At 47.4% G+C, this 24965-nt stretch overlaps 1 protein-coding gene across 1 annotated transcript in view; it reads left to right on the plus strand.

The window, feature by feature from the left end:
- The first annotated feature begins 556 nt into the window (after positions 1-556).
- LOC144148549 (proteasome activator complex subunit 4-like) overlaps positions 557-24965 on the plus strand; it is a 48450-nt gene continuing 24041 nt past the window's right edge. The window contains exons 1-8 of the mRNA XM_077680070.1: positions 557-930; positions 3075-3215; positions 7492-7608; positions 8288-8482; positions 12398-12461; positions 14573-14647; positions 16195-16314; positions 20274-20281. Of these exons, the coding sequence (XP_077536196.1) occupies positions 557-930; positions 3075-3215; positions 7492-7608; positions 8288-8482; positions 12398-12461; positions 14573-14647; positions 16195-16314; positions 20274-20281 (1094 nt within the window). The remainder of the gene's footprint in view (positions 931-3074; positions 3216-7491; positions 7609-8287; positions 8483-12397; positions 12462-14572; positions 14648-16194; positions 16315-20273; positions 20282-24965) is intronic.

Raw genomic sequence — 24965 nt, forward strand, 5'->3', positions numbered from 1 at the left:
TTATTAATCAAAGCTGTATGAGCTGAAATGTGTGCTATTCTCGAACAATATTCCGTGTTTGGCGCTGCCAAACGACCTGCTAAATTCTTACGTCTTCCCAAAGTTAGTTTGCCTAAGAGCGCATAGCTTTTCTTTAAATATTCCTTTTTATATGTCAAGATCACTTCCGCTGTTTGCGGAGCAGACTTCCTGTTATTTCGCAAGGTTCGTATAAGGGTCCTATTTCCTTTGTTTGCAATGTTTAGGTTTGTTTTTATATCTTGTTCTAAAGTTATTTTCTCAACTTTAATTACGAGTGTGTGTTCCATCAGGATGTCTGTTTTATTCACTTCATTTTGTGTTGGTCACAAAATATTTTTATTTGGCCAATCTTCCGAAAAGGCTCGCGAAACTCTTTCTGATGGCCCCACCACCAGGAGGCAAAAGAGGACGTCGACGTTGGTACGCTTTTCTTGCTCCTCGCGCGAATCGTTCTAGGCCGCAGCCTTCTTGAGAGAGCAACGTCGTCATATTATTCACCATCGATTCACCAACGAAGCCAAACAACGTGAATTCTATGGGCAGCCTACTGTCGCTAACGGCGGCTTGCAAAGGCCAGCAAGACCAGAAAGACCAGGAAGGCCAGGAAGACCAGGAAGACCAGAAAGACCATGAATATAAGGAAGGGGAGAAAGACCAGAAATACCCGGAAGACCAGGGAGGCCGTGAAGACCCCGATTACATGAACGAGAATGGCCTCAGCCCCAACGAGGAGGGATTGAGTAGAGAGGCACAGAAGCCCTTCTTGTACAACCGGCTTCTGCCGTACAACAGCCGGATAAACGATGAAGCAGCCGAGCTGTTCGCCGAGATCAGGTCGAACTTGGCGCGTTCGGTAGCACTACACCAGGTGAATCCCGTCACTGGATGTTGGGCCAGCAACTTGGACAGGTTAGTATTTTATTCATGTTCTTTTAATGAGTAAACTTCCTTAGCTTCTGCAGATATTTGTGTGGCGCTGTAATAGGTCCCCATCTTGTCATTAACTGTGAGCAGTGCTACATTATGTACGCGCGCGAGCATGCACGCACACACTCAAACGAACATACAACTGCATGCACAGACAGACGTACATACGGAACTGGACGCGAAGCTGATTTCCGCAGATCATGAGAAATTTCAACGGTTTCATGACTGCTGCTGCAAAATCCCTCTCAACTTATGTAACACAACCTCTAAACACCGCCAAAATAAGCCGGCCCTCGTGTCATTTGACAGCGTTGCCATAAGCGGGCAAGGAAAGTCGCCAAGTGCCGTGTCTGTTATGTGTACAATTGGTGAGCGGAAAAGTAGCGTCTAGGGACAATTGGATGAGGTAAAATTGGATTGAGGGGAGGAGGAATAAGATTGGAAAAGTGTGTAGCAGGAAATTAAGAGGAATTGGAGGACTCAGATGAAGGAAATGTGAAGTGGAAAGGGGCGGGGTGCGATTGGAGTATTAAAACAACGAGGGGTAGGTGGGAGGGTAAGCGTGAGGGGAAGAGTTGGCATTTGGGATAAAACCACAGGAATAGGGCAAGAAAAGTAGTGGAAGAAGCGGAAAAAGAGTGAAATAGAGAGAGGTCGGAAGATAGGCGGGAAAATATGTAAACAGGATAGAGGAAGAATGCGGGGGTGGTGGAGAAAGAAGGGGCTGTAAGAAGAGCGTCGCAAAAAAGGTGTGGTTTGGGAGCACTCTGAATTGAGTGAAAGTTAGGGGAACCGATGAGGGAGGTCACAGTGGAGAAACGGGAGAGGAATTGAGGATTGGCCTCATGGAGGGCGAGGGGATACAGTGAAGCCGAAGGGAGGAGGGCTAGTAGGAGGAATGGATGCGGGAAGAATTAGGGAGAGGATGAAGAAGGCTGTGAAGAAGTGCAGCGAAAGGGAGTGAGGTCGGGGGAGGAAATTGGGCAGGTGGTGGGCGAGTGCGAATGGGTACAAAAAAACTGCGCTTGATTCCTCTTTCACTGGAGTTCTGTAAAACACGAAAGTGAAATGTGCAGCGAAATCTGCAGCGGAGCATGATTTGCGGGTAGGCGGCTGTCTTGAGGATGTGCTTGGCGAGCGACGTCCTGCTGGCGGTGCGCTTCTGCAAAGGTGTACTGGCGTCATTTTCGTGACGAATATGACGTCAGTGAAATCTGGGTGTATCCCGGCATAATACACTTTCGTGTTAAAATATCAAACCCGAAAAGTAACAACCCTGAATATAACGTACTCTTTAGTACTAAAGGTTGCTTCCCCGCAAGAAGACCTTTCGTGCAGGGGTGCACCTTTTACAGGCCGCTTGCTTCGTTGTACTGGCGTCACTTCCATGACGGATATGACGTAGTGAAATCTTCGTGAACCCGGAATAAAACATGTTCGTGTTAAAAAGGAAAGGGGAAAGGAGGCGATGAAGGAGAATGGGTGTAGGTGAACGGAACAGGAGGAGAGCGAAGATAGAAGGGGGGAAATAGATGAGACTTAGAGTTCTAGGAGAAGGATAATAGAAGAGGGTGAAGGGACTAGGAAGAGGGAAAAGGAAGGGGAGTGATAAAAATATTAGGGGAAGACAGGAGGAGGAGGGAAGGTAGAAGATATACACAGGATCGGGGAGTTTGGGAGAATAGCTGATGGGGAAATCTATGCACAAGGGAGGCTTAGGGAGAGAGAGCAAAGTGTTGGCGGAGTGCGAGAGAAAGGAGATGGTGAGGGGAAAGCGTACTGAAATAACACGTAAGAGAGCAGCCGTGTCGTTAGACGATGATCGTAGTGGAAGAGAGGAGGATGGGAGCAAAGGGATTGAGTAAGGGCGGTAAACAGCGGAGGACAGAGGGAAAAAGGGGGGCTGGGGGAGGGGGATTGGTGAATGCAAGGAGAAAGGGCGGAGGGAACGATTGCGAGCGTTAAAAGGGAGAGAGATTAGGAGGTATTGCATTACAGCGGAGTCAGTAACGCTCTCGTCTTTCGAAGGCGTTTGAAGAGAAGCAAGCGGATACCCAGCCTAATTTTCCTGTACATGGTGTCCTCAGATATAGCACGTTGATGGATTTCTTTTCTTCCACGGGCAGCTTCTTGTCTCTGTACGGATACCACTTCAGCAAGAAGCATCACGTAGAGCTTGTGGAGTTTCTTCTGGAGCTCATCGTAATCAAAGGACTGGATCTGGTCATCGTTGGAAAAGTGGCTCACACTATCAGCTTGCTGCTCAAGTGAGTCCTTTCACTTCACAGGCTCAGATCACCTGCATCGGTGATCTGAGCCCAACCGGCCCAACGTCGCCTGACATTACTAACGCCTTTTGCAGCAGGCTATCCCGTGCTTCAAAAATAGCTTCCCTACATCTTCTTCAGTATTTTTTTCCATGGCTGATGTCGCTTTTATTTGGAGCATACCCACATTTACATCTTCTATAAAAACATCTGCAGAAAGCAACCGGCAGGGATGGGCTGAGCATAAAATATTTTAGGCGCAGCCCTTTCGCGCCCGTTCGCGGGCTGACGGTGTCATCCACTCGCCGTCGATGTCATCTAATATTTAGTGGCTCTAGGTGTCATCAAACGAACGATGGCAAGTCCGAAGAGTGAAAGAAAGAAGCGGAGGATACTGTCGAGAAATTGGGAGGGGAGGGGGGTTCGCCGTGGCGGCGCGAGACGCTTCTCCGAAAGTGTACGGATGGGGGGGCCGGGGGAGGGGCAGTATGCTGTGGCCGCACGAGACGCTCGACTGCGCTATGTGTGTTCGCTGCCTAAGACGCAGTTCGCGGTCCTTAACTGAGACGCACTTCGCGCCGCCGATGTAGAGGCTCACCATAGCTGCCGTCGCGAGAACCCACGAGTGGGTGCTGCTTCAGCGCAATGTAGCCACCAGGAGTTTGGGCTGAACTGCGAGTGACGCAACCAGTCGTGCGCACCTGCAACGGCTGTTGTGGAACGCGCACATGCACTCTCAGCCGGTTCTTACTGAGCAATGAGCGACGCAATTGGTGGAACTTCGTCGTCTGCCGCTGCTAAAAAATGAGCGGCCCGAGCGGAGGCTCCGCACCGCCGGCGCCAGAACCAGGCGTGAGGTCTGAACAATGAGCGAGGCAACCGGTGCATGTGCTTCGTCAGCCACTGCAAATACAAGTTTTCTGTAACCATACAAACATGTCCTTGCGAAAGTCTTTGCCTTAACATATTTTGCACAGTCAAAACAGCTAAACAGCTGCGCCCAAATATCGCCTTAGGGAGCATCGTAATCTCCAGCCAATTTTTGTATGGTGAGCTACACTGGCCGAGGTTGAGCAGTTTCGCGTGGCCCCTGGAGAGCCGTGCTGCGCATGCGCGAGGAGCAGTGACGTCGCACGGTGCACAGAACGTTGCTCGTTGCCCGGCGTCTCTCACACACCCCACGCGCCCAGCGTCTTCGCCGACCTCCGTTCCGCACGTGGCGGCCCGGTCCACTTGATGATCATGCGAGGGGTGGCCGGGTGTGCAACCGATGGCTCGTGCGTCGCAGCAACACCGGCTTGCGCCTGTGGAACCAGCTTAGCTCTGGAGCGATTGGTGACGCTGGGACGGAGCCTCTGTTATCTCTCTGTCATCTTGAAGCTGGGACGGAGCCTCTTCATAGATATACATGTGTAACATAACGCATATACCGTGTGTGTGTCATTGAAGGAGCAGTAAGCATGATAATCAAGCTAATCATAGACAACCAGAAAGCTAAGAATAACCAGCTGAACCTTAGCTCAGGCTACCTATATCCTGGCATAGCCGAGCTGAGCCACTGCTAATTTTTTTCTTGAACAGTAATATTTGATTGATTGATTGATTGATTAGCCGATGAAGTGATTGATTAATTGATTGATTGATTGATTGATTGATTGATTGATTGATTGATTGATTGATTGATTGATTGATTGATTGATTGATTGATTGATTGATTGATTGATTGATTGATTGATTGATTGATTGATTGATCGATCGGGGTCTTTAACGCTATAAAGCTACACTTGGGCTATGACGCGCGCCGTAGTGGAGGGCACTGGATTGATTTGTACCACCTGGGATTAATAAATATGCACCGAAATCTCGGCACACGGACGTCTTCGCTTTTGGCCTCCATCAGAAAATAGTAATTTATCCAAGAAAATATTTTTTCCAGTAATTTTTTCAGTAATTTTTCCAAGAAAGAAAGAAAGCGGTTATCGTAAATTTTCGCGAGATTTCCGCGTGCTTGCATCGTGTCTGCCAGATAGGTCACACGCGGGTTCTTCCCCACGGGTTGCAAATTTCGCGGCCAGTGCATTTATCAACCGCCTTAGATAAGCAAACAAGGTACAAAACAATACGCCTTCATGACCATTAGCAGAGCCAATAAACATTTTTTGTTGGAGTTAGCCACCAGTAGTTACGAGCACTAGCAAAGCTACTTTAGTCGTCGCTACATATGGAAATCATGCAACTAACGATATGTTTTGACAAGCTCAGGGGTAGCGAAGGCAACAGAATTTTGTTGTTGTGGAGGTGCATTAGTTGTACGGCTGGTTAAGCATGCCTGTTGCCCTGCGCATGCGTATGAAAAAATCCCAAGTGCAGACTGAACTCGCCACAACCATAAAACCACCACGCCGGAACGCACGCCGATCAACGAACGCCCGCGCAGCTCCCCTGCCGTGGTTTGAACCGTGGCGACACCGACCGGAGCGGGCGGAGACTATAATGGCAAACTGTTCGCATGGCGACGCAGTGAAACACCCCCCTCGCGAGGGGCACGATCAAATGCAGAGCATTTCCGGGTGCGCACGACGTTAAGTAGTTTGCGTTACGTTAATGTTGTTGCACTTGTGGCAACTGCTGACGAGAGAGCGCTCGTCAGCAGTAATTTGAATGAGTCAAGGATATAAGGCGCGTTCGTAGCCTCCCATTCTGTGTCGGCTTTGTGGCGCAGTGGGTAGAGCACCATGTACATTGCGTTTCGCCCGCAGGGTCGAGGGATCGAAACCAGGCGCCGGATAGTATTTTGTTTATATAGTGTAGGGGGAGGGGTGCGGACTACGACTACGGACGACTACGGACGTCAACGCGGGTGACATCGTGAGTTACTGAAATGCTCTGCATTTAAAACTGATCAGTATAGATCGGCAAATGGGGTTTAGTCCAGCTGCAATATCTAGTACGAGTTTAGATATTTGGTTACGCAGTCAGCGCTCTTCGTGCAGCTTCCTATGCTTCATCTGTGCGCTATAACCAGCGGTACCATCGGCGGGATACTACCATCCATGCTCGCCACTATCACTAGCGGTAGACACAATTATCTCCATTATCATGATCTCCATCGCCGTTTATTGTCCAATCAACATCATCTTCTTGTTACTTAACCGAGTGCCGGAATAAACAGTCGCTCCAACTCTCGTCTCTCAGTATGCGAATAGATGTCGATGTAGGTCTCGATGAGCGTGTGCAGATAAAGGAAAGGCGCTCTACTTGACAGTCTGATTATGGAGCTATTAAAGAAGACCCGCCCGCAGCAGAACATGGACGTAAGGATCTATCTGAGCAACTCCATAATCCGAGCAAATAAGACCTTCGTGTGGTAGCTGGATTAGTTGCTTAAATATCGAGAATTCTGAACAAGCAAAAATTTACGCGTTTATGGTAGATTCCAGGACTAAATATATGCAATTATTTATATTCTTGTATACATGGTCTGGTGAATTCGGCGCCTAATGGCGGCGTTTAATAAAAACCAGAAGCATAGGCATGATACCGTCGGGTTCGAGAGCTATGACGTTGCTAAATGTTGCAAATTTTCACTGCGATAATGGTGCAACGCTTTTTTAGGTCAGCCGTTATTTTACCCTGGATTCCTAGTGCACTTCACTAACCCTCCCTGCCCCACGCAATTATTTCTAGTTTTGTACATGGTCTGGTTAATTCGGCGCTTAATGGCAGCGTTTAATAAAACCCGGAAGCAGATGAATGATACCGTCGCGTTCGAGGGCTATGACGTTGCTAAATGCTGAACATTTTACTGGGATAATGGCACAACGCTTTCTTAGGTCAGCCTTTATTTTGTCCCTCTGTGCCCCTGGTTTCTGGCATCGCCGTCGGTATAACAGCAAAAAACTTTTGTTTTATTTCGTTGCCGAACGTTCTCGACGTTCGCAGCGCTTGTCAAATACCATCACATATTAGGTCGTGGATTCTCAATTGCGACTAATTTTTGTGCTGATCTCTTGTATATACTTCAACTGTTGCCTAAGTGCAAGTGGGAGTAAACCTCACGCGTACACTCGTAAAATCTTCTGCCCAGGAAGTTCCACAGTTGGTTCAAGCATTTGAGATTGAGTGTTGCTTATACTGTCACTTCTTCGGAACCGTTGTTTCGAAAAGCCCTAGATGGATTGGCGAGAATTTTAACGAAGCAATGTTCGCTCCGTGCATCACGTGCACTACATGTAGCTGTGTTAGGCGCGCCCTATACTCTCTGGCTGCGCCGCAGGGAGCGAGATCTGCTTTCAAGGGCCGACCTGAGCATCGAGTGGAGACCGCTGTACCTACTCTACGAGCGGCTTCTCTGCTCCCGGGAACGAGAACTCAACATGTTGAGGCCTCCACCGTAAGTCTTATGCAGTGTTATCATGAAGTCATAGACGATGATAGGTTTGAACAAATATGAATCTTAATCGGCCGAACCTGCGCTCCAGGATGTAGTAAATGAACAAACGTTGACGGCACAAACGGTCTGACACCCCCTGTTGACAGTTGTTGAATTTAGCCCCACGGCATTTGATTTGCAGAAATTTGTACCTCAACGCAAATTTGTACCTCAACGCGGTACTTTTGAAAGGTATGCCATCAAATGTGGAACATTATCGATCAGGCCAGAATGATCGAGGTGCGTGAGAAGTAAGATGGAATGTGTCTATCTGAAACAAAATAGCCGGGTAGGGCCCGACGTCGGCCACAATGAAACACAAATACAACCATGAATTGTGCAATATACTGCTAATTGTCTGAACATGACGTCCTATTTACGGTAGTTGCAGCCTTAACCGAAGTTACCGCTGGATTAGTCTACAGGGCAAGTACAGTACTTACCATCTCAAAAGGAAAAGGACGTCAAGGGCCGCCCGCCTGCTCAGGCTACGCTTGCAGTGGCCTGATAATTTCGACAAGGAGCGGTTGGAGGTAAATGGGTGGGCGCTTCGTCCTGCAGTGGACCTGAATAGGCTGCTACTGCTGCTGCTGATGATGATAATGATGACGAAATTTCTTTGTTTTTTGCCGTCATGCAGTGGACTGCCGGCACAGTTGGAGCAGCTGGTGGCCTCTTGTCGGCCGTTTTTCCCGCCGACATCGACGCTGGAGATGCTGGACGAATGGGAGCCCCTCCTCTGCCCTTTCGACCAGAGCATGCAGAAAGCCATGAACTACTTCCAGCTGTTCCTGCCCACCACACTGCTCCCTGAGCACCACGATACTGGATTCAGGTGTGTGTTGAAGACTTTGAGGCCACTAAATGCTAAATAAGTGATTAGCTCACATCTTGCCCGTACTTTGAGCAGAATGTATACTCTTGTTTCCCTATAACCTGTGAAGACTCGTAAATTAATTTTGGTGGCAGATATTTAAAGCGCAGTTTGATATTACTAAGGTTCCAGGCATTTTTCCTGTGCGCGACCATAGATGCTTTGCGGAAAAGCTAACTTTGCCTCGAATGTTCAGCAAGAAACGGCTGTCGCCGTTGTTCCATCAAAACTTTCCCATATACACAATTTTACGACAATTGGCTCGTTAATACAAGTCTGGCAGTACTCTGAGTTTCAATTATGAATTAAAATTATTTAATGCCGAAGATGTGAGACCTACAGGATTCCGGTCTGCTGTCACTACACGGGTGTCTACCGGAGGAGTAGGCTTAGAGAAAACGGCTGTAACTTTTGTTTTATCAAAATTTGTAGACCGAAAGTTAGATAATAGCTGACCGCTAAGACGGCGAGGTTCATTTACTTGACATGATTAGTTTATACACGACAAAAGAGTTTGTGCATGTTTTCAAAATTTTGCCGCCTCTGTGTCGTGGGCTAAACAGCTTCGCTGCTCATCCACCCATGCAAAGTAGAATGATTCACGATTTTAAAGCAAAGCTGTCTATGGCTAGGATCCAGCAGATCACATCCGGCAACACAGCGATGTAGACAAGAATCGCATGCGAGTGTAGCGCCACGTTGCGGCGCCCACTCAAATCCCCGGGATCGTAAAACTGTGCACCTCACCTCATGCGATGGAAAAACTCATAAAAAATTAAACAAGTCCTAGGGCCTTCATATTTTAATATAAGACGGCTGATGTTTCGCCTAAAAATGTCTTTCCTGCAATATATTGTATTTCAAGGTGAAGCCGGCTTTAGGAAAATTGTGGTGAGCTTGTTTTTTATAAGATGGCTTTCCCACATTGATGGTTGCACAGTGAAGCACGTCCACCTTCGGAGGGAGTATCATTACAGAAAGTGGCTGTAACTATTGTTTTGTTAAAACTATCCCGAAACAAATTATGTTAACTTTAGCCACTAAGATGACTCTACCTATATGCCGAGTTTTATGTACTTTTCAAAATGGCATATTTTACAGGGGAATTATAAATATTATGGAATGCTCGTCCGTTGTCAATACATAGGTTTCTAGGGAAGGGAAACGGACAGCAGCATGTTTACCCTCTGGAATAAAACTCTGGTTCGTCGAAGTTTCATTCAGTTAATAAATCAGAAGTATGCTCAATCGCAAATTACCTAACAAACGTGTTTTACAGCTTCAAGCACCCCTTGGACTACGACCCGGTCAAACCATCGTCGCTTACGTTAAGTCTCGGCACCACAGCTTTGCCGGTCATCCTTCTTCACAGAGTGGAAGGGCACTGCATTTTTTCACACCGAAGCTTAACAAGGCATTTGTTTTGCAGCTATATCCACTAGCTAGTGGGGTAGTCAACAGGTATAGTTTTTGTAAAAATATTCTAGGCCAAGCCGAAAGCGTGCGGGTCGCAAAGAATTCAATGTACAAGCTAACGTCCAGAACGAGAATGAAATGTTTTATGCCGGAAAGCTAAACAAAGTACCTTTCTTTCTTACTGTCATAAAATACTTTTGTCACGTTTAAAGGCAGAGCTTATTCTTTGAATGATTGGCCTTCAAAAATTGTGACAATGTGTGTACCTGGTTTTTTACGTCAATATCTTCTCATTTGTACTTATATTCACTATGGCGATACCTTGCTCGTTTTTTCTGGCAAGTTAAGCCCTGGCATATTTGTGGCATGGCAGAAATTAAATAACAGGACGTGATCATCGTGGCAATGCTAGCGTTTCTGCAGTGCGAAACAGAACCGAGTCAATTAAGGGGCGAAGCTCCTAAGGTGGCTCGGGTGGTCGGCGTCTCATGTCGTCGTATTCTCATGTGTTCATGGTACTAAAACACCGGGACACTCGTTTTCCAACACCTGGCGCTACAACGTAACCGGTATTAAAAGTGTATAATGGATAAAACCGGTTCCAAACAAACTAACATGTTCTAAAGATTTGTGTAACGCTCCCTGTCCGCATCAACAATCGTCAGGCACAAGCCGAAGCAGTTTGTAGATGGGCTATAATTTAAGTTACACTCCAGTACCCCCCGGCTTTTAGCGCTAGGCCTGATCGGGGTTGGTCGGTCGAAGCAAGAAGTGTCATACATACCGGAGTGGGGTGAACGTTCAGCCCTTACCAGCCGCCAACATAACGGCTTAAGTTCTCCTTGGCGGTTTCCTCATCCAATAAAGTGTTTTCTCTTTCTCTCTGTCAGACTTACCTGGTGCTGTGGCTTATTGATCGCCAAGGACGAGCCTCCAGGGATGGCATTAGAGTTGCACTGCATAGCTCCCGCAGGGAGCTCTCGCGTTGGCACGTGGCACTACCTCAAACTGTAACATATTGGGCATGCAATTTGCTTAAATCCCTGCGGGGGCTATATAGAGGAATGTTAGTGGGCATTGCACTGTGCTCGCGTTGACACGTGCCACTACCTCAAACTGTGGCATATGGGGAATGCAATTTGCTTAAATCAGGTTTGACGCAAGAGAAGGCGGCAGAGCCTCAGCAAGCGCGCGATTGCTCCTCTCACGGGCGCTGCTTCGGCGCCCAATCAGCGCGCGCTGTGGCAAAAAGAGACTTACAATTTTTGAATGCACCGATACACGGCAGGCTTCGCCCCTCATCTGGTTTCACGTAAACGGAAATGGTCCGGGATTTTTTTTTTGTTTCCTTGTGACAGGTATGACTTTAAATGCTGAAAACATCGTAAAGAAGGTATGCGAGTCTATCTGCATACGTACGTTCAGTCTCCTCAGCGCAATGATACATGCTTATTCTCATGCGGGAGCTCATATATTCTTCTTTACGTTAAAACTTTTTGTAGGAACAATACGCACATAACTTTTGCATGGACAGAAACAGGCTGCTAAAAGTAAATGCACCAGTATAGCCTGCAGAATCTGGACGTATCCTAAAGAAGCCGCTTTTTCATCACAGGAAAATGTCAGCGCTAAGCTGGTAAATACAGCAAAAGCTCTTTAATTCGACCTAGGTTAATTCGAACATTCGGTTAATTCGAACTGACGCTCTGGTCCCGGCACAGCCCTGTTTATTTCAATGGAGGAAAACTCCCAATTATTCGAACATGTCGGTATCCAGAACGGTTAATTCGAACTTGGATCCCTTGCTTTCCATCGATACTCACAGAAGAAGTCGGCCCAGAGGGATTACAATGTGTTGCAAATCCAAGCCAAACCAAATTTACTAGAGATGAATGCAAATCAGCGTCGAGCCTGGATGTTGCAGCAGGTTAATTATTTCTCAGCAGATGAAAATTCTGACGTTGCGCTGGAGCTCTTCGTCAAGTTCCAAGGTATGCTCATGAAGTCGTGACAAAAGAAACGCAAGGGAATGCATATTTACGATTACTTCTTTTGATTGCCTCGACCCTGCCTAGTAAATAAACTTCTTTTCCCGCACAGACAGCGTGATTATTTCGACATTACGGCTCACTGCTCACATGAATGGAGTGTAGGTGCTTCTTTCAAGCGTATAACTGACTGATCCATTATTTTGTTCGCTGTTCAACCTCCACGAACATTTTTTTTAAATAATTCCTTGCCACAAACGTGTAGCATTCGCGGTAACAAGTCCAGAGGTGGCTTCTTTGTGTTCTGCCCGCGTAGTGTGGCGCGATTTCCATTCATTCTAGCGCCCGCCCGCTGACTTGAACTCCGCCTAATTCGAATAGTTTTATTACCCCCTTCGAGTTCGAGTTAACGAGCTTTTACTGCAATCGGTGATTTTTCTTGTTCTCTAACCTATTCGTTCTTTTGTTCCAGGCTTTGGTTTCCGAACTTCATTGGGCTCTGGCAGAACATCCACAACACGCCTGAGTGGGAGGCTGTAAGCACTGCGTGGTTGTACATTCGTTATATTTACACCACTTTCGAGCGTCCAGAAGTAAACCGGACCAGATTCGGGTTTAAGCCCACGCAATCAATATGGTGCTCTTCTCTTGACTCCTATACGTCCAAAGCAATCACGCTAGCTTCCTATGGCGCTACGTGGAAAAGGTCACGCGTAAATCCCAATTCTCTGCAATGGAGTTGAAAAAGCCAACGTTACGTGCCGCACCCCCCCCCCCCCCCCACCCCCCCACCTTCCCACTAGACAAATTCCACCATACCCTGGACGTATTAAAGCTACAAAAAATATAGAGTTGTCCGCTGCTTGTGCACGTCACCCCAATCTAAAGATATATTGAAGTAAAAGCCGCTAAGGCCTGTAGGTATCATTAGAAACTGTCCCTTATCACATGTGGGCAGCCTCATCAAGAGTGATTCCATGGAAGCGGACCTAAACTTGACAATATTGGGAATACTTTCCTGAACACGGAAGAACTGCGCGAGTACTAATAGTGCCAACCTACCTCCATTACCACCTATTCTGCGAATAGACGGATCGGTATCGAATAATCGACACTGAGAAAATATCGGCTGTACCATGAGTTGTCGACTACTGACAAACCATCGATTGTACCTTACAATGAAACCCTACGTAGAATGTTGTTAACAGTCGACAATGGCGAAACTAGTTACATAATCTTCTTCTGTCGACGGCCGCAAAACTGGTTACAAAGCACTATCACTGCTGGCTATATTCACCAATGGACCCGCCGCGGTGGCTCAGTGGCTAAGGCGCTGCGCTGCTGAGCACGAGGTCGCGGGTTCGATTCCCGGCCGCGGCGGCCGCTTTTCTGATGGAGGCGAAAAGCAAAAACGCCCGTGTGTACGAGATTTCGGCGCACGTTAAAGATCCCCAGGTGGTCAAAATCAATCCGGAGCCCTCCACTACGGCGTGCCTCATCGCCTGCGTTGCGTCGGCGCGATAAACCCCACAATCAATCAATATATTCACCAATGGTATTTTCAAAGGCAGCAAAAGTTGAAAAAGTTCACGTTTTTTATGTTGCCTCATATGCAACCGTTAAACAAATCATGAACCTAAGAATCAAGAAAAGGTATGAAATGGGTAAAAAGCAGTAATAGATGAACATTGAGCTCGATAACCGAGCTGTATACGCGTGTGAGGCCACATAAGTACCTGTTTTGTATAAAATATCGATAGCGAGCTTCCGGTGGGGTGAAGGTATGTATTCCAGGCTTTAGACCAAAGTAAAACAAGTCGGCGTATTTCTCCAGTGAATCGGATCCAAAATAAAATGCATGTGAGAATTGTAAATAAGAATGTGGATTCTATTCCTCATGAAATTTGTAGATTGACCACGAGCTTCGGACGGCAGTTTTTTATCGTCACAAACCAATCCCCCTAAATGGGTAGGACAGATTCAAGTCTGTATGTAGGCAGCTCGCTTAAACGAGAACGGGAAATAGCCCGTATGCCTTTGCAGGCAGGAGTCATAGTCAATCACCATATCACTTGCGTAGGTATACGTTGCTAGCCCTATGCGTAGCCTGAACGAAACCTATTGACGTGCAAAGCTACAAAAAGTTCCCAAGAATAAAAATCGCAACCAGTAAAGTTCCTGTGCCTTCCGTTTACGAAACACATCGCTATGGAGAAAAACCAATAGCACTGTCCTGCTTAAAAGCTTATTGATAGACGCATCGCGGAAAGAATTTCATTTTCACCTTCATGTTAACTTCTAATCCCCTTACAAAACATTTGCATCCTGTTAATACAACCAACATAGATTTTACCCGCACATTCAACCTTAATTCAAATGCGAAGCGATTTGCTTGGGGTGGGTGCTATGCCAATTTAATATGTAGGTTAAGGCGCGTAGACACGTTGAACCGCTGTTAGAATGTAGTTTATAATGCGTGAATGTAAATGTAGGCTGCCATAAAACTATTCATAGCACTGTCGATCTCCGACTATCGATTGTGAGTTTTGCACCTGAGGAGATATGTGTCCGCATCGCAGCCGCAGCTCTGCGAAATACGCAGGAAATAAGGCTTCAACCATGCTAATGTCTTGCGTTGGCATTCTAGAGCCTGGTGCGGCTATTTTCGAGGCTTGCAGAGGACACTATCGGCTACATTGAATGGGATCCATACATTCCTACGGTGAGTATTTTTTGTTACTGTATTTATTCGTACAACAGTACTTTACTGTCGATCACACTAAGCGTCATCAGGAAAGGAAAACAGAAGTATTTTAAAACTTTATATGATCAGCCTCAGCAGAAGGGCTCCTAACGATGCCCGTCGGAAAAACGTGGCGGGAGAAGTACCTAATAAGCATTCCGAGTTCAGTTGAGTGAGCTCATCCGGAAACTTACCGAGAATCAGTCCTTTTTGTCAGTTTTAAGGCCGGGGGGAGCTGCAACAAACGTTCGAAGCTTTGGAGTTGTGAAACTCAATTCGAAAACTCTTGTAAATTTCATCCATCTGGCTATGGTCATTCGTTTTTACACAACATGTGAGTAGTGTTGAATACATAAGGGCCGTTTATTCATTACTTAGAGTTTCTCGACGTCGGTTATTGCAATTGCCGCAAAATTTAGTCTGTAAAGTATGCCAAAGTGAATACAGTCGAACTCCAGCCAAAATCCAACCAAAATAGGCAGTTTACTCTACAGAGAGTGCACAAGCTTCGTGTGTGTTACCGGCTGCTCGGTTCACACGCTCGTCCGCTACGTAAACAAGGATGCTCGGTGCAACACGCTTCTGTAAACTAATGTGGCGCGGTTTAATCAATACCCACGCAAAACATTCCTCGATTCGCCGCGCAAGTATGGCCGCGCAGGGAATGTAGGCATGCAGACGTGGACCGAATCCAAAGGTTTGAGAATTTCGCTTAGTTTGCTTATTTCCTTTCCCTTCTGTGTCCGGCACGGCAGACACGATTCGTCGCATTTTTTTCTTATCCGACACAGGTTGCGCTTATGAACACTGCGCCACAAATTTCAAGCGTGTATTTGTGGCAGCATGTGCCTGCCTAATAGCATTTCAACTTCAATGTTAACGTCGCCCATTTAGATGACGCAGTAGCTATAGGCGCTGCTTTGCTGATCAGGAACACTTGGGTTAAATGCACGTTTTGCCGCTCGTGTCTTAATGAATGCGAGAGACGAGAACGCCGTTTATACAATATCTGTGCGCACGCTATTGAAGAATCTACATTGGTAATTCTGAAAACAAAAAATAGTGTTTTATGTGCACGTATTGCTTACTTAGGAACAGTGAAAATTGTTAAGACTTCCACTGAGGCGAGTATTGTAGCCCTAGCGTACTTGGGCTTCAATGTTAATCGTACAACTTCATGATGCCTTTTTTTCTGTTTAACTTAGTACCAACCACGCATCTTTTTTTGCCAATCATTTTCTTTTTCATATTCCTTCCTCTGCGCCAACTTGCTAGGCGCCCCAGAGTTTTCCTATTGGGGCGATGGAAAGCTGCGGCAAAGGGTAGAAGGGGGAACACAATGCCTCGATTCTTACGGTGGCTCAGCTATAGGAGCAAAGTTTTGCCTGAAGGCCTGAGTTCACGCGAAACATTCCTGTTTCAGCAAAATAGGGGTTACTCACGATGTAGCAGAGGTTCCACCCCTCCGGCCTCAGTGGTGAGTGTCTGACCATGTGCTGGGCTTAATTCTCAACTTGTTTGTGCAGCTATTCACACGTCTGCTACGAAGCTTCAATCTGCCGGAGCGGTCAAGCGACGTCTCGGAAAACCGGCACGGCAGCTGTTACACCAATGCAGCCGCAGTGAGCTGGGTCGCCGCCCTCCTGGTCAGTAATCTTGAGTTCACTTGAAAATTGAAAAAAAAAGTAGCGTAACGTCAAGTCTTCTCCTTATCCATTTAAAAAAATTTGCCTTAATCCACACTGTGAACGTATAGAGTTGGGCAGCGAAGCCAAATGGGTGCACGACACAATAAACGATTTACAGGTGAGCTTTTCAAACAAGGACCAGAAAGAAAGTATGATTGTTAGTAATTTGCCATTTAGCCGACTTCTGAGTTAATGATCTTAAAAATTTGCAAGGATTGAATTTTTACCCTAGCAGACACGAAAGGGGTGTCCGTTTCACGGTGGTTTTACAAAAACTGCAACTCATAATTATCCACGATAGCTACGGTGGAACGGATCCTCCCAAGTTACGCAGTCGTTTGAGCCGTGCAACCTCAAACACGATGTACAACACCATGCTCGGCGGCGGCGATGCGATGCGAGATAACGGCGGAGCAGCGTGCGCCGCCGTGGTTTCCTTCATCACGCGATGACTTCCTGAGACGCAGCAGCTATGCGCAGTGACCGAGAAGACTTCAGTTCGCTCTGCGCTAATATTTCGCATTAGGGAGTGTCGCAATCGTCAGCCAGGATAGCCAGCCATCTTTTTGCAGGCTAGGTCTGATAAAACATGCGCTATGGCTGTATTCCGAGACAACGCTGCTCCCATTGAAGCCCAAGTGGGGCACCCGATGGGAATTCGTAATTATTTACATGTAGGCGGTGAGCTAATAATTACCGGCAAATAAAATTTGCTGTATAGAAGAGTCGTCTTAGCATCCGATCGCCGTATAATTTTTTTTCCCGTTGCTATTTGAATGGAACACCAGTTACAGCCGTTTTCAGTAATCGTTGCCCTCGCTTCGAAGCCCCATTTATTGACCGGAGACGGGAATTTCGAATTGTTCGCAACTCAACGGTGAATAAGTCATAACTAGTAAATAAAACTCGGCGTAATTGTAGATCCGCCTCAGCGATCACTTGAAGTATGATGTTTTCCAGGATCATAAATTGAAGCTACAGGGCAACAGCGTGAAAGTGGGTTTTGGCGCAAAAGTTTTTCGTTCGGAGGCCACCATTTACCATTAGGGGGTACTGATATTCAGTGTAAAAAATGTTTTGGAAGACCAGCAACATGTGGTAAAACATGCCCGAAGCACAGCAAAGGCCACACGAGGCCTGGGCTGTGGGCCCCTCTTCGCAAAGGCTAAGGACATCCGCTAATGATTTAATAACTCCTCCCCCTCCCTGGTAGGTCCTTCTCAGTTAGTGCGGAGTGACGGAGTTCGACATAGATGTTGCAAGGTTATATTTTACTCAATCGCGGGTTCTCTCAACGGCAGCGATGATGAGTCTCTGCGTCGGCGGAGCAAAGTGTGTCTCAGGAAGGGACCGCGACCCGCGTCTTTGGCAGGGAACGCTCACCATTGTCACGCGAATGCCCCTCACGTTGTCGCCAGCGTCGCGCCGTCGAGCGCGTCGTACGGGCACAGCATACTGCCCCCCCCCCCCCCTCCCCCAACGCACACTTTCGGAGACTGCTGGCTCGCGCCGCCACGATGACCCCCCCCCCCCCCCCCGCCCCTCCCAATTTTATGACACTCTCCTCCTTTGCTTTCTTTCATTCGTCGGCCTTCCCAGCAATCGCCTCTTCTTTCACTCGTTGGTGTTTCCATTGTTCGCTCGGTTACGACGACGGCGACGCGGCTCAGCTCAGCCCAGAGACGGGCGACAAAGGGCTGCGCCCTAAAATGGCTAGCAATTACTACACTCCCTAGTGCGAAATTTGTGACAGCACGAACTGCAGTCTTCTCGGTCCCGGCGCATAGCTGATCCGTCTCAGGAAGCGATCCCGTGATCAGCGAACGCACGGCGGCACGCGCTACTCTGTCGTTATGTCGAATTCGCGCGTCACGGCCGCCGAGCATGGTGTTGTAAATCGTGTTTGAACTCCGCCCGCAAATGTCACGTGGTTCAGATGAGCCACGCAAGGAAGAGGGAAAAGAGAGTTGCTTTATTGGAAGAGAACGGAGGAACGACGAGGACGCCGAAGGATTTATGCAGGTGCATCACGCAGCACATGCGTGGCTTCTGTGGCGCCGCCTCGGCATACCGCCCTCCCCCTCACACTTTCGCCCCACTCTCCTCCCCCGCTTTCCTTCTGTCTTCGGTGTTTACTTCGTTCGCTCGGTCATGATGCCGACGAAGTCGCCAAACCACAGTAGAGGACGCTTACGTTCTGCGCACTAAAATGCATAGTTTAATGCTGCACCAAAATGAGCACATTTAGCGTTCTCCCTTTAGTGTACTATGTTATGCTACTCCTAAAGTTACCTAGGAACCGTTAGCGTGTTTATTCTTACCCGATGGCACGGATTTCTAGCATAGTACCCCGTCTTACTCGTATGCATTGTCGAACTGCCATTCACGCGCCATGAGCCGGCCCTTCTACCGCCAAGATATGCTGATGTACACCCAACAGCAGAACTTTACGGACCACGAAAGCAACAATGTTGAGCTTTTTCTCTGCCGCACGGCAGCCTGGAGTACTATGTGCGGTAGTTTTCATTAGTTCAGTACTTATACGACAGCTAGCTTGCATTCGACAGTTTGTCGGGCTGCTATAGGAAGAGAAATCCCCTAAGATTCCCATTTCCCTGGTCCGTAAACTTTTGATCGTGGCTCTACATAATGCGGTGGGTGAAATTCTTTTCGAAACCGTAAGCGTAGCTTCGATAAAGGTGAAGTGCAGAAACGCAGTGTTCGATTCGATTGTCGCGTGATAAGTAACTGAAATTTCAAGAAAAATATTCGGAGGCTTTATTGCCGATGTTGAACACCGACTTTTCAACAGGGAAATGTTTCAGTGGTTTTCAAGTACCATGCTTCCGGGTAACCTGTCCCCCTGTTGATTACTGTGAGTTTAACAGTTGACTCGTTCTTGCGCGGATTTTCAGGGTGGCGGCAGCTCGTGTCAGGAGCATCTTACCCAATTTCTCAGGGTTACCAAATCTTATTGGAATCCATCCTACAGGAGAGACTTGGTGAGCGGTTTTCTCGCGTATACTTTTGCATTGCTTACTCAGAACGTACACCGCGATTACGAAGCTCTCCATGAAGTTCGACAGAAGGAAATTCAAATGAAAAAATAACTAATATATTGTTGCGTTCTAATTAAGCACTGCATGCCATTACCTCGATCTTTAACGTATTTATTTCTTCGAGAAATTATGAAGTTCCTTTCATTGCAAAACTTGCCATTAACATAGATGCCAAGAGAAACATTCAACTTTTTTTTTATTACGACGTGTCTCGTAACCGACAATTTTTACTCGTTTTGGCGTGAAAATACTATGCAGTATTTAGTCCTCTGAAAAGTCACTAAAGGAGCATAAGAAAAATTTCTCTCATTTCAAGTTGTAAGTTATCTCAGTTGGAACGCACTTAAGTTTAACATAAATGGTATCGGAGTTTAATAACAACTTTTTAATCCTGCACAACGTAAGTGCCAATTGCCGGCTTTGTATTGTGCGGTGCATCTTGCCCGAACCTGACACTATGGTATGTACCCTGCAGGCAAACCTCCGCAACTTTCTCTACAAATTGACAGAAGGAGTGGTTAGGAGACGTCGCCGGTAAGCCTACCTAATTTCTTCGCAAGGTCCTCAAGCCAATTCCAAAACTTTGTGACTAGCCGTTTCTTCTATTTCGCTGAGGCAAAAATAAGCCGAGGGGGTACAAAAAAAATACCCATGCATGCAAAAGTAAAAGAAACACCTTAGAAGACCGCAAGACCAGGGAAAATGTACAAAAAGACCGCGCTTTGGATAGCTGTCGGGCAAAATTCTGCATTATTGAATTGCCGGCTTTATATACTGTATGAAGAAAAGTGCACCGCTTAGGTATCATCCGCTCAGCACCTGAGTTTTAATATCCGCTTTTATGCTTTACGGTTGCAGCGAGCAATGTGAGCCATCTTCGTGGGAGACGCCTGTGCCCGACTCTCACCGCATGTCTGAGGAAGAGGTTACGGTCTTTGTGGAGTCAATGAGGCCGGTGTTGCTCCTGTCGATATCTGTGGATAGAGGAAGCACTGATTCAGTCCTGGCGCTGCAAAACTTGGCTTTTCTTAAACCGGAACTAGTCATCCCACCATTGCTTCAAAGGTACGTACCGTGCACGATGTTTGCTAACAAACAAATCCCCGTACAAGATTGCATTCCCTGCAGTGGTAGTTAAAATGGGTCTATACGGTACTCAGGCCTCACTAACTTTAAAGCGAAACTTTCTGTGCCTTACTGATGGCGTATGTCGCGTAGCAACGCAGTGCAGCAAATCCAACTTTCTCTGACGATGATTATTACCTTGGGTGAAGTGGAAGAAAAGAAAGCTTCTCGCGGTACGATTCGAACCTGGGTCCCTCACGTTATGAAGCCAACGACGGTCCGATTACGCCATTCCGAGACGGTCGAAGCACTTTGAATTTGGGCGGGGGTGATGGACATGTGAAATTAGACAGAAAAATTATGCGCTCCTTTGTCTATCAACGAGGATGGTTGAACGCGAAGCTTTCTTCGTGCGAAATCGAATGGCCTAGAGTCAAACTCAAAGCCACTGCGATCAAAAGCTCAAGCTGCGGGCGAGTCGAAGTCAAAGCGTAAAGAGTCAAAGTCCGAACTGAGACGTCAATCAAAGAATCCCTCACGAGAAAGCTTCGGGTTCAGCGATCGTCGCCGTTAGAGAGAGGGTTGAATTATTTTATTCCTGTCTTCTAAGGGTTCTATGTAAACAAAAGCTTAACTGCAAGGATTTATGCTGGAGAGGCTTACGGGTTGTACTGAGTAATCGTGACTACCTGTTTCTTGTTGGAGTACAAAAAATTCTGCCGTGTATCCGCTTGGCCCGCTGCAAATGTCGTCGGAAGGCACTTGTTCTCTGCCGCCCCAACAACGCGGAGCGCATTCTTTCGCCCCTTCCCTCCCCTCTCACTCGTCGCATGGCTAATGCAAGGCGACTGTTTCCAATTCAAGTTTTCAACGCTTGCCTTGCTCGCGCGCCTTCTCGTGGTAGAGCGTAAAACTTTCCTCCGCCTTTTTTTAACGCGGTATTTTTTTTCATTTGCTCTCTTAAAAACGCACCGAAAGTTCATTCTCTATTAAAGGAACGTTGCTTTTGTCGGTCTGTAATGACATTTCACCCAAGTATGCCTGAGTTTTCTTTGGCGCTGCATAACGTGAACATTTATGATCCATACCAATAGTTGTAGTAGTTTATAATGGTGCTGTTTCGACATTTACCCGGCGGTTGAGTCGGGCGGCATACAAGCAGACAGGCATTAGAAACGCAAACCGAAATTTCCACGTTTGGGCAGCCCCATAATGACTATCTTCTTTAAAACACATTGAGAGATGGTACGTTGCCAATGACATCATTTTACACGAACGATAATGACACATTATCGTTGCAAAATTATTACCTGTCGCAGCAATACCAGAATAATTGTCATGTACAGCGAAGGCCCCAACAGAACATTTTGAAGAATATATACAGGGGTTCTTCTGGAGCCAGAAGTGAACCTTCTGAGCTAGACAAACAAAGCAGTCGTGTTGCCTTAATAATAGCATATAACCTATACCAGCTCCTAAAAATTGGTCGCTGTGTAAATAACGTAGTTTTTTTTCTCTTGGACAAATTAAAGAAACTGTGCGAGATTGTTAACCAATATAAAGGTGTCCGCCCTTTTTCTTTAAAGAGGCCATACATACAAAATACAAGTTTGTTTTATTGGAACGATTTGGTGTTTTCTAGTGCAACCAGCCTTTGTCAGGCGCCAAACAATACTTTATTCACCGAGGAAGTAAACAATATCAGGCAAAGTTTTGATTATTCCGCGAAATCGTGCGTTTAGTAACATCTGGGATTACGTAACCAGGACAGGTCTTCAAGCGAACATGAGTATGCTGCTTAGTTTGCAGTGGACTGGTAATGACTTGTTTACTGTCAGCCCTCCTGGATGGCCGCACCATACTGCGCAGAAGCGCTCTCCGCACTCCCGTTGTTTCTGACCGTATTTGCACCATACTTGTTTTTGTTATGGTTGGTAGTTTTCGTTTCGTGAAACATTGGCTATTCTCGACAAACAGGGTCACGTAAGGCTAGTTGTACCTTTCATTTCTGTTGAACTTCTTACAATTCCGACAGGGGGGCTAGTGTCGCACAAGAGCGCTTTTTGTACTTTTAGGTCAAAACATTTTTTGAATGCGTATTTTTTATTTGCTAACCCGAAAATCAAGCATCCAAATATTTCTAATTAAAGGAACACTGTAAGTGCCATTTATGTTTTTATATGTGGCTTTAAATATGCCTAATGTTTCCGTTTTCCTCAACAAAGTTAAAAAGTTTGAATATTCCCACCGGACTTAGTAGTTTACAACCCCCTTTCCAATACGGGGGGTTCCACCGATAAATGAAACACTAATTTTTTTCCTGAGCGAACTGCTGCTCCGTTTGCGTTCAAACTTCAGACAAAGGTCGCATTTGTGGTCAATTTTTTACACGTTTCGTCGTCTTTGGACCGTGCTTACACAAAGCAAACAGATACGCGGCCAATAAAAAATCAATCGGCAACAGTTACGAAAGGTTCCACTAGGTAGGTTCCACGTTCTGCTTGCAACGCACGTGGAGTAGGGAAACGCGGTTCTATAATAGGGCGCCTCGATTCACGCGCGTTGTTGCGACCGGGCGGGTGCACCCGATCCGAGCTCCGTGGCCTCCGACATACGAGTGGTAGCGTGTGTGATGCGAGCGGCCAGCCGCTGTTGCAGCCGTGAAGAAGTCCAGAAGCCGTAGGCTAACGTAACTGTTTACTTCATAGCGAGAGGTGAGCCGAAGCCAAAGAACAATGCCCCGACGGGCGAGGTTACAATACAGGACTCGAGCAGAGCGACAACACCGATTCGCTGCTCTAACAGGAATTAGTTACAACGCTTGGGCAGCTCTATTTATACCCAAAAGCGATAACGGTCAAACGCAACAAGTGGGAACACGCACAGCACTCTTTCCAGAGTTCGTAAGCCGTTCATAGCCTCGGGCACGTTGAGTCCGAGAGAGGGGAGAGAGGAGGACTCCGTTGCGATCGGCGGGGCTTCTGTGTCCTTGAAGAGCGTGGAGACGAGCCACGCCGCCAGCCGCCGAAGTTTTGATGGGCTGAGAGCGAAGTGTCTGACGCGGCTTGTCGCAACTTGCCACCGACATGGTTGCGCCTGTTTTCGAAGGAGCACGCAGGGGCTTCGCCGCACAGCCGAGGAGTGATGCGGGACAGTACGGCGGCGCTGGCCGATTCGTAACAGCTTCTCCGCCGGGGGTCCGAGATCCCGATGGACAAGGGTCTTCAACCGTTGTCCGGAAAGATGCTGTCGAAGTAAAGTGCTCGGCAGACGCTCGACTCCAGGCCTTGTCTGTACGACACCGTGCTGGAGCTTCACCGGGCGGGTCACTGGACGAGTAGTGGCTCCCCAAGAATGTCTCTGGCTTGGTCAGGCAAGCAACAGAACAACACAGGAAGACACAACTGCATCGCCGGCAAGTGCGAAGACAAATCAACACTGAAGATTTACCAGGCTTTTAGTTGCGAAAAAGTACGCGAATAACTGACTACTCTAGCTATATTTTTGCCCAGCAGTACTTTAGACAAGTGACAAACCTGAAAGGTGACATTTCGCTTGATTGGAAATGTCCCACACACAAAAAAAATGCAATCGTAAAGGGCGAAACCTGCGTCAGGAAAAACAATGAACTTGAGAAAGTCAGGCGTCTACAGGCCACTTCTCGCGCTGAGAGCTGCGATTCGAGCTCTCATCATTGCTCCGAGTTTTCCCCTTCTTGTATCGCACTTTAGGTGCGCCTGTTCTCTGAAAGAGACTGCTGCGACCGCGTGAAAAGACACCGGTCGTCTTGTTCGAATAAGGTCGAGCGCGCGGAGGAGCGAGCGGGATTTTCCAGCGTTCAAACGAGAGGCGCGCACTCCTTCTTGGAGGCGGCGTTGCCTTGGCGCGATGCGAGCTCACGACTTTGCCCCTTCGCGTGCCCGCACTGAAACGCGCGCCACAAGTACGCGCAGAAATTTTTTCTCTCTCCTCGTTGCTCGCCTTTTCGTGAACGCGTTCGGCAAGCGAACAACGGAACGTGTTTACGTTCTCTCCTCTAGGCTGGTCGGTTCCCGACTTCGGCTCAGCCACAGGCGGCCCGGGAACCTCAACTAGCTCAGCCAATGTTGGCCTATCATCGGGAGCATCAGCTGGGAGTGAAAAGGGCACGACGTGCTCATTAGACACCTGGTAGCTTCGAACAGTCACTACTTCGTTGCCCCTCGCGCTTTCGGCGACAGCCTCAGCAAGCGAACACCGAAGGGTGTTTTCGTTCTGTTTTGCGGCTGTCAAGGCTACACTAGATCCAAGCTGCCCTGTCTCAAAAGACGGCTCAGCCGCCCCAGACACCTGAATCTCTACGAGCTCGGCTGGCCGTTGCTCGAGGTCAGCTACATGAGCTAGTGTAAGAACAGAATCGGCTCGCTCAGTGGCGAGATCGTGATTACTCCCAACTGAGCCGTGCAAATCATTCGCTGCCTCGGCAGCAGGCTTTGCCACAACGTA

Source organism: Haemaphysalis longicornis, unplaced genomic scaffold, assembly GCF_048455015.1.
Source record: "Haemaphysalis longicornis isolate Haplotype H1 unplaced genomic scaffold, Haemaphysalis longicornis Haplotype H1 scaffold_8, whole genome shotgun sequence".
In the NCBI taxonomy this organism is placed as follows: domain Eukaryota; kingdom Metazoa; phylum Arthropoda; class Arachnida; order Ixodida; family Ixodidae; genus Haemaphysalis; species Haemaphysalis longicornis.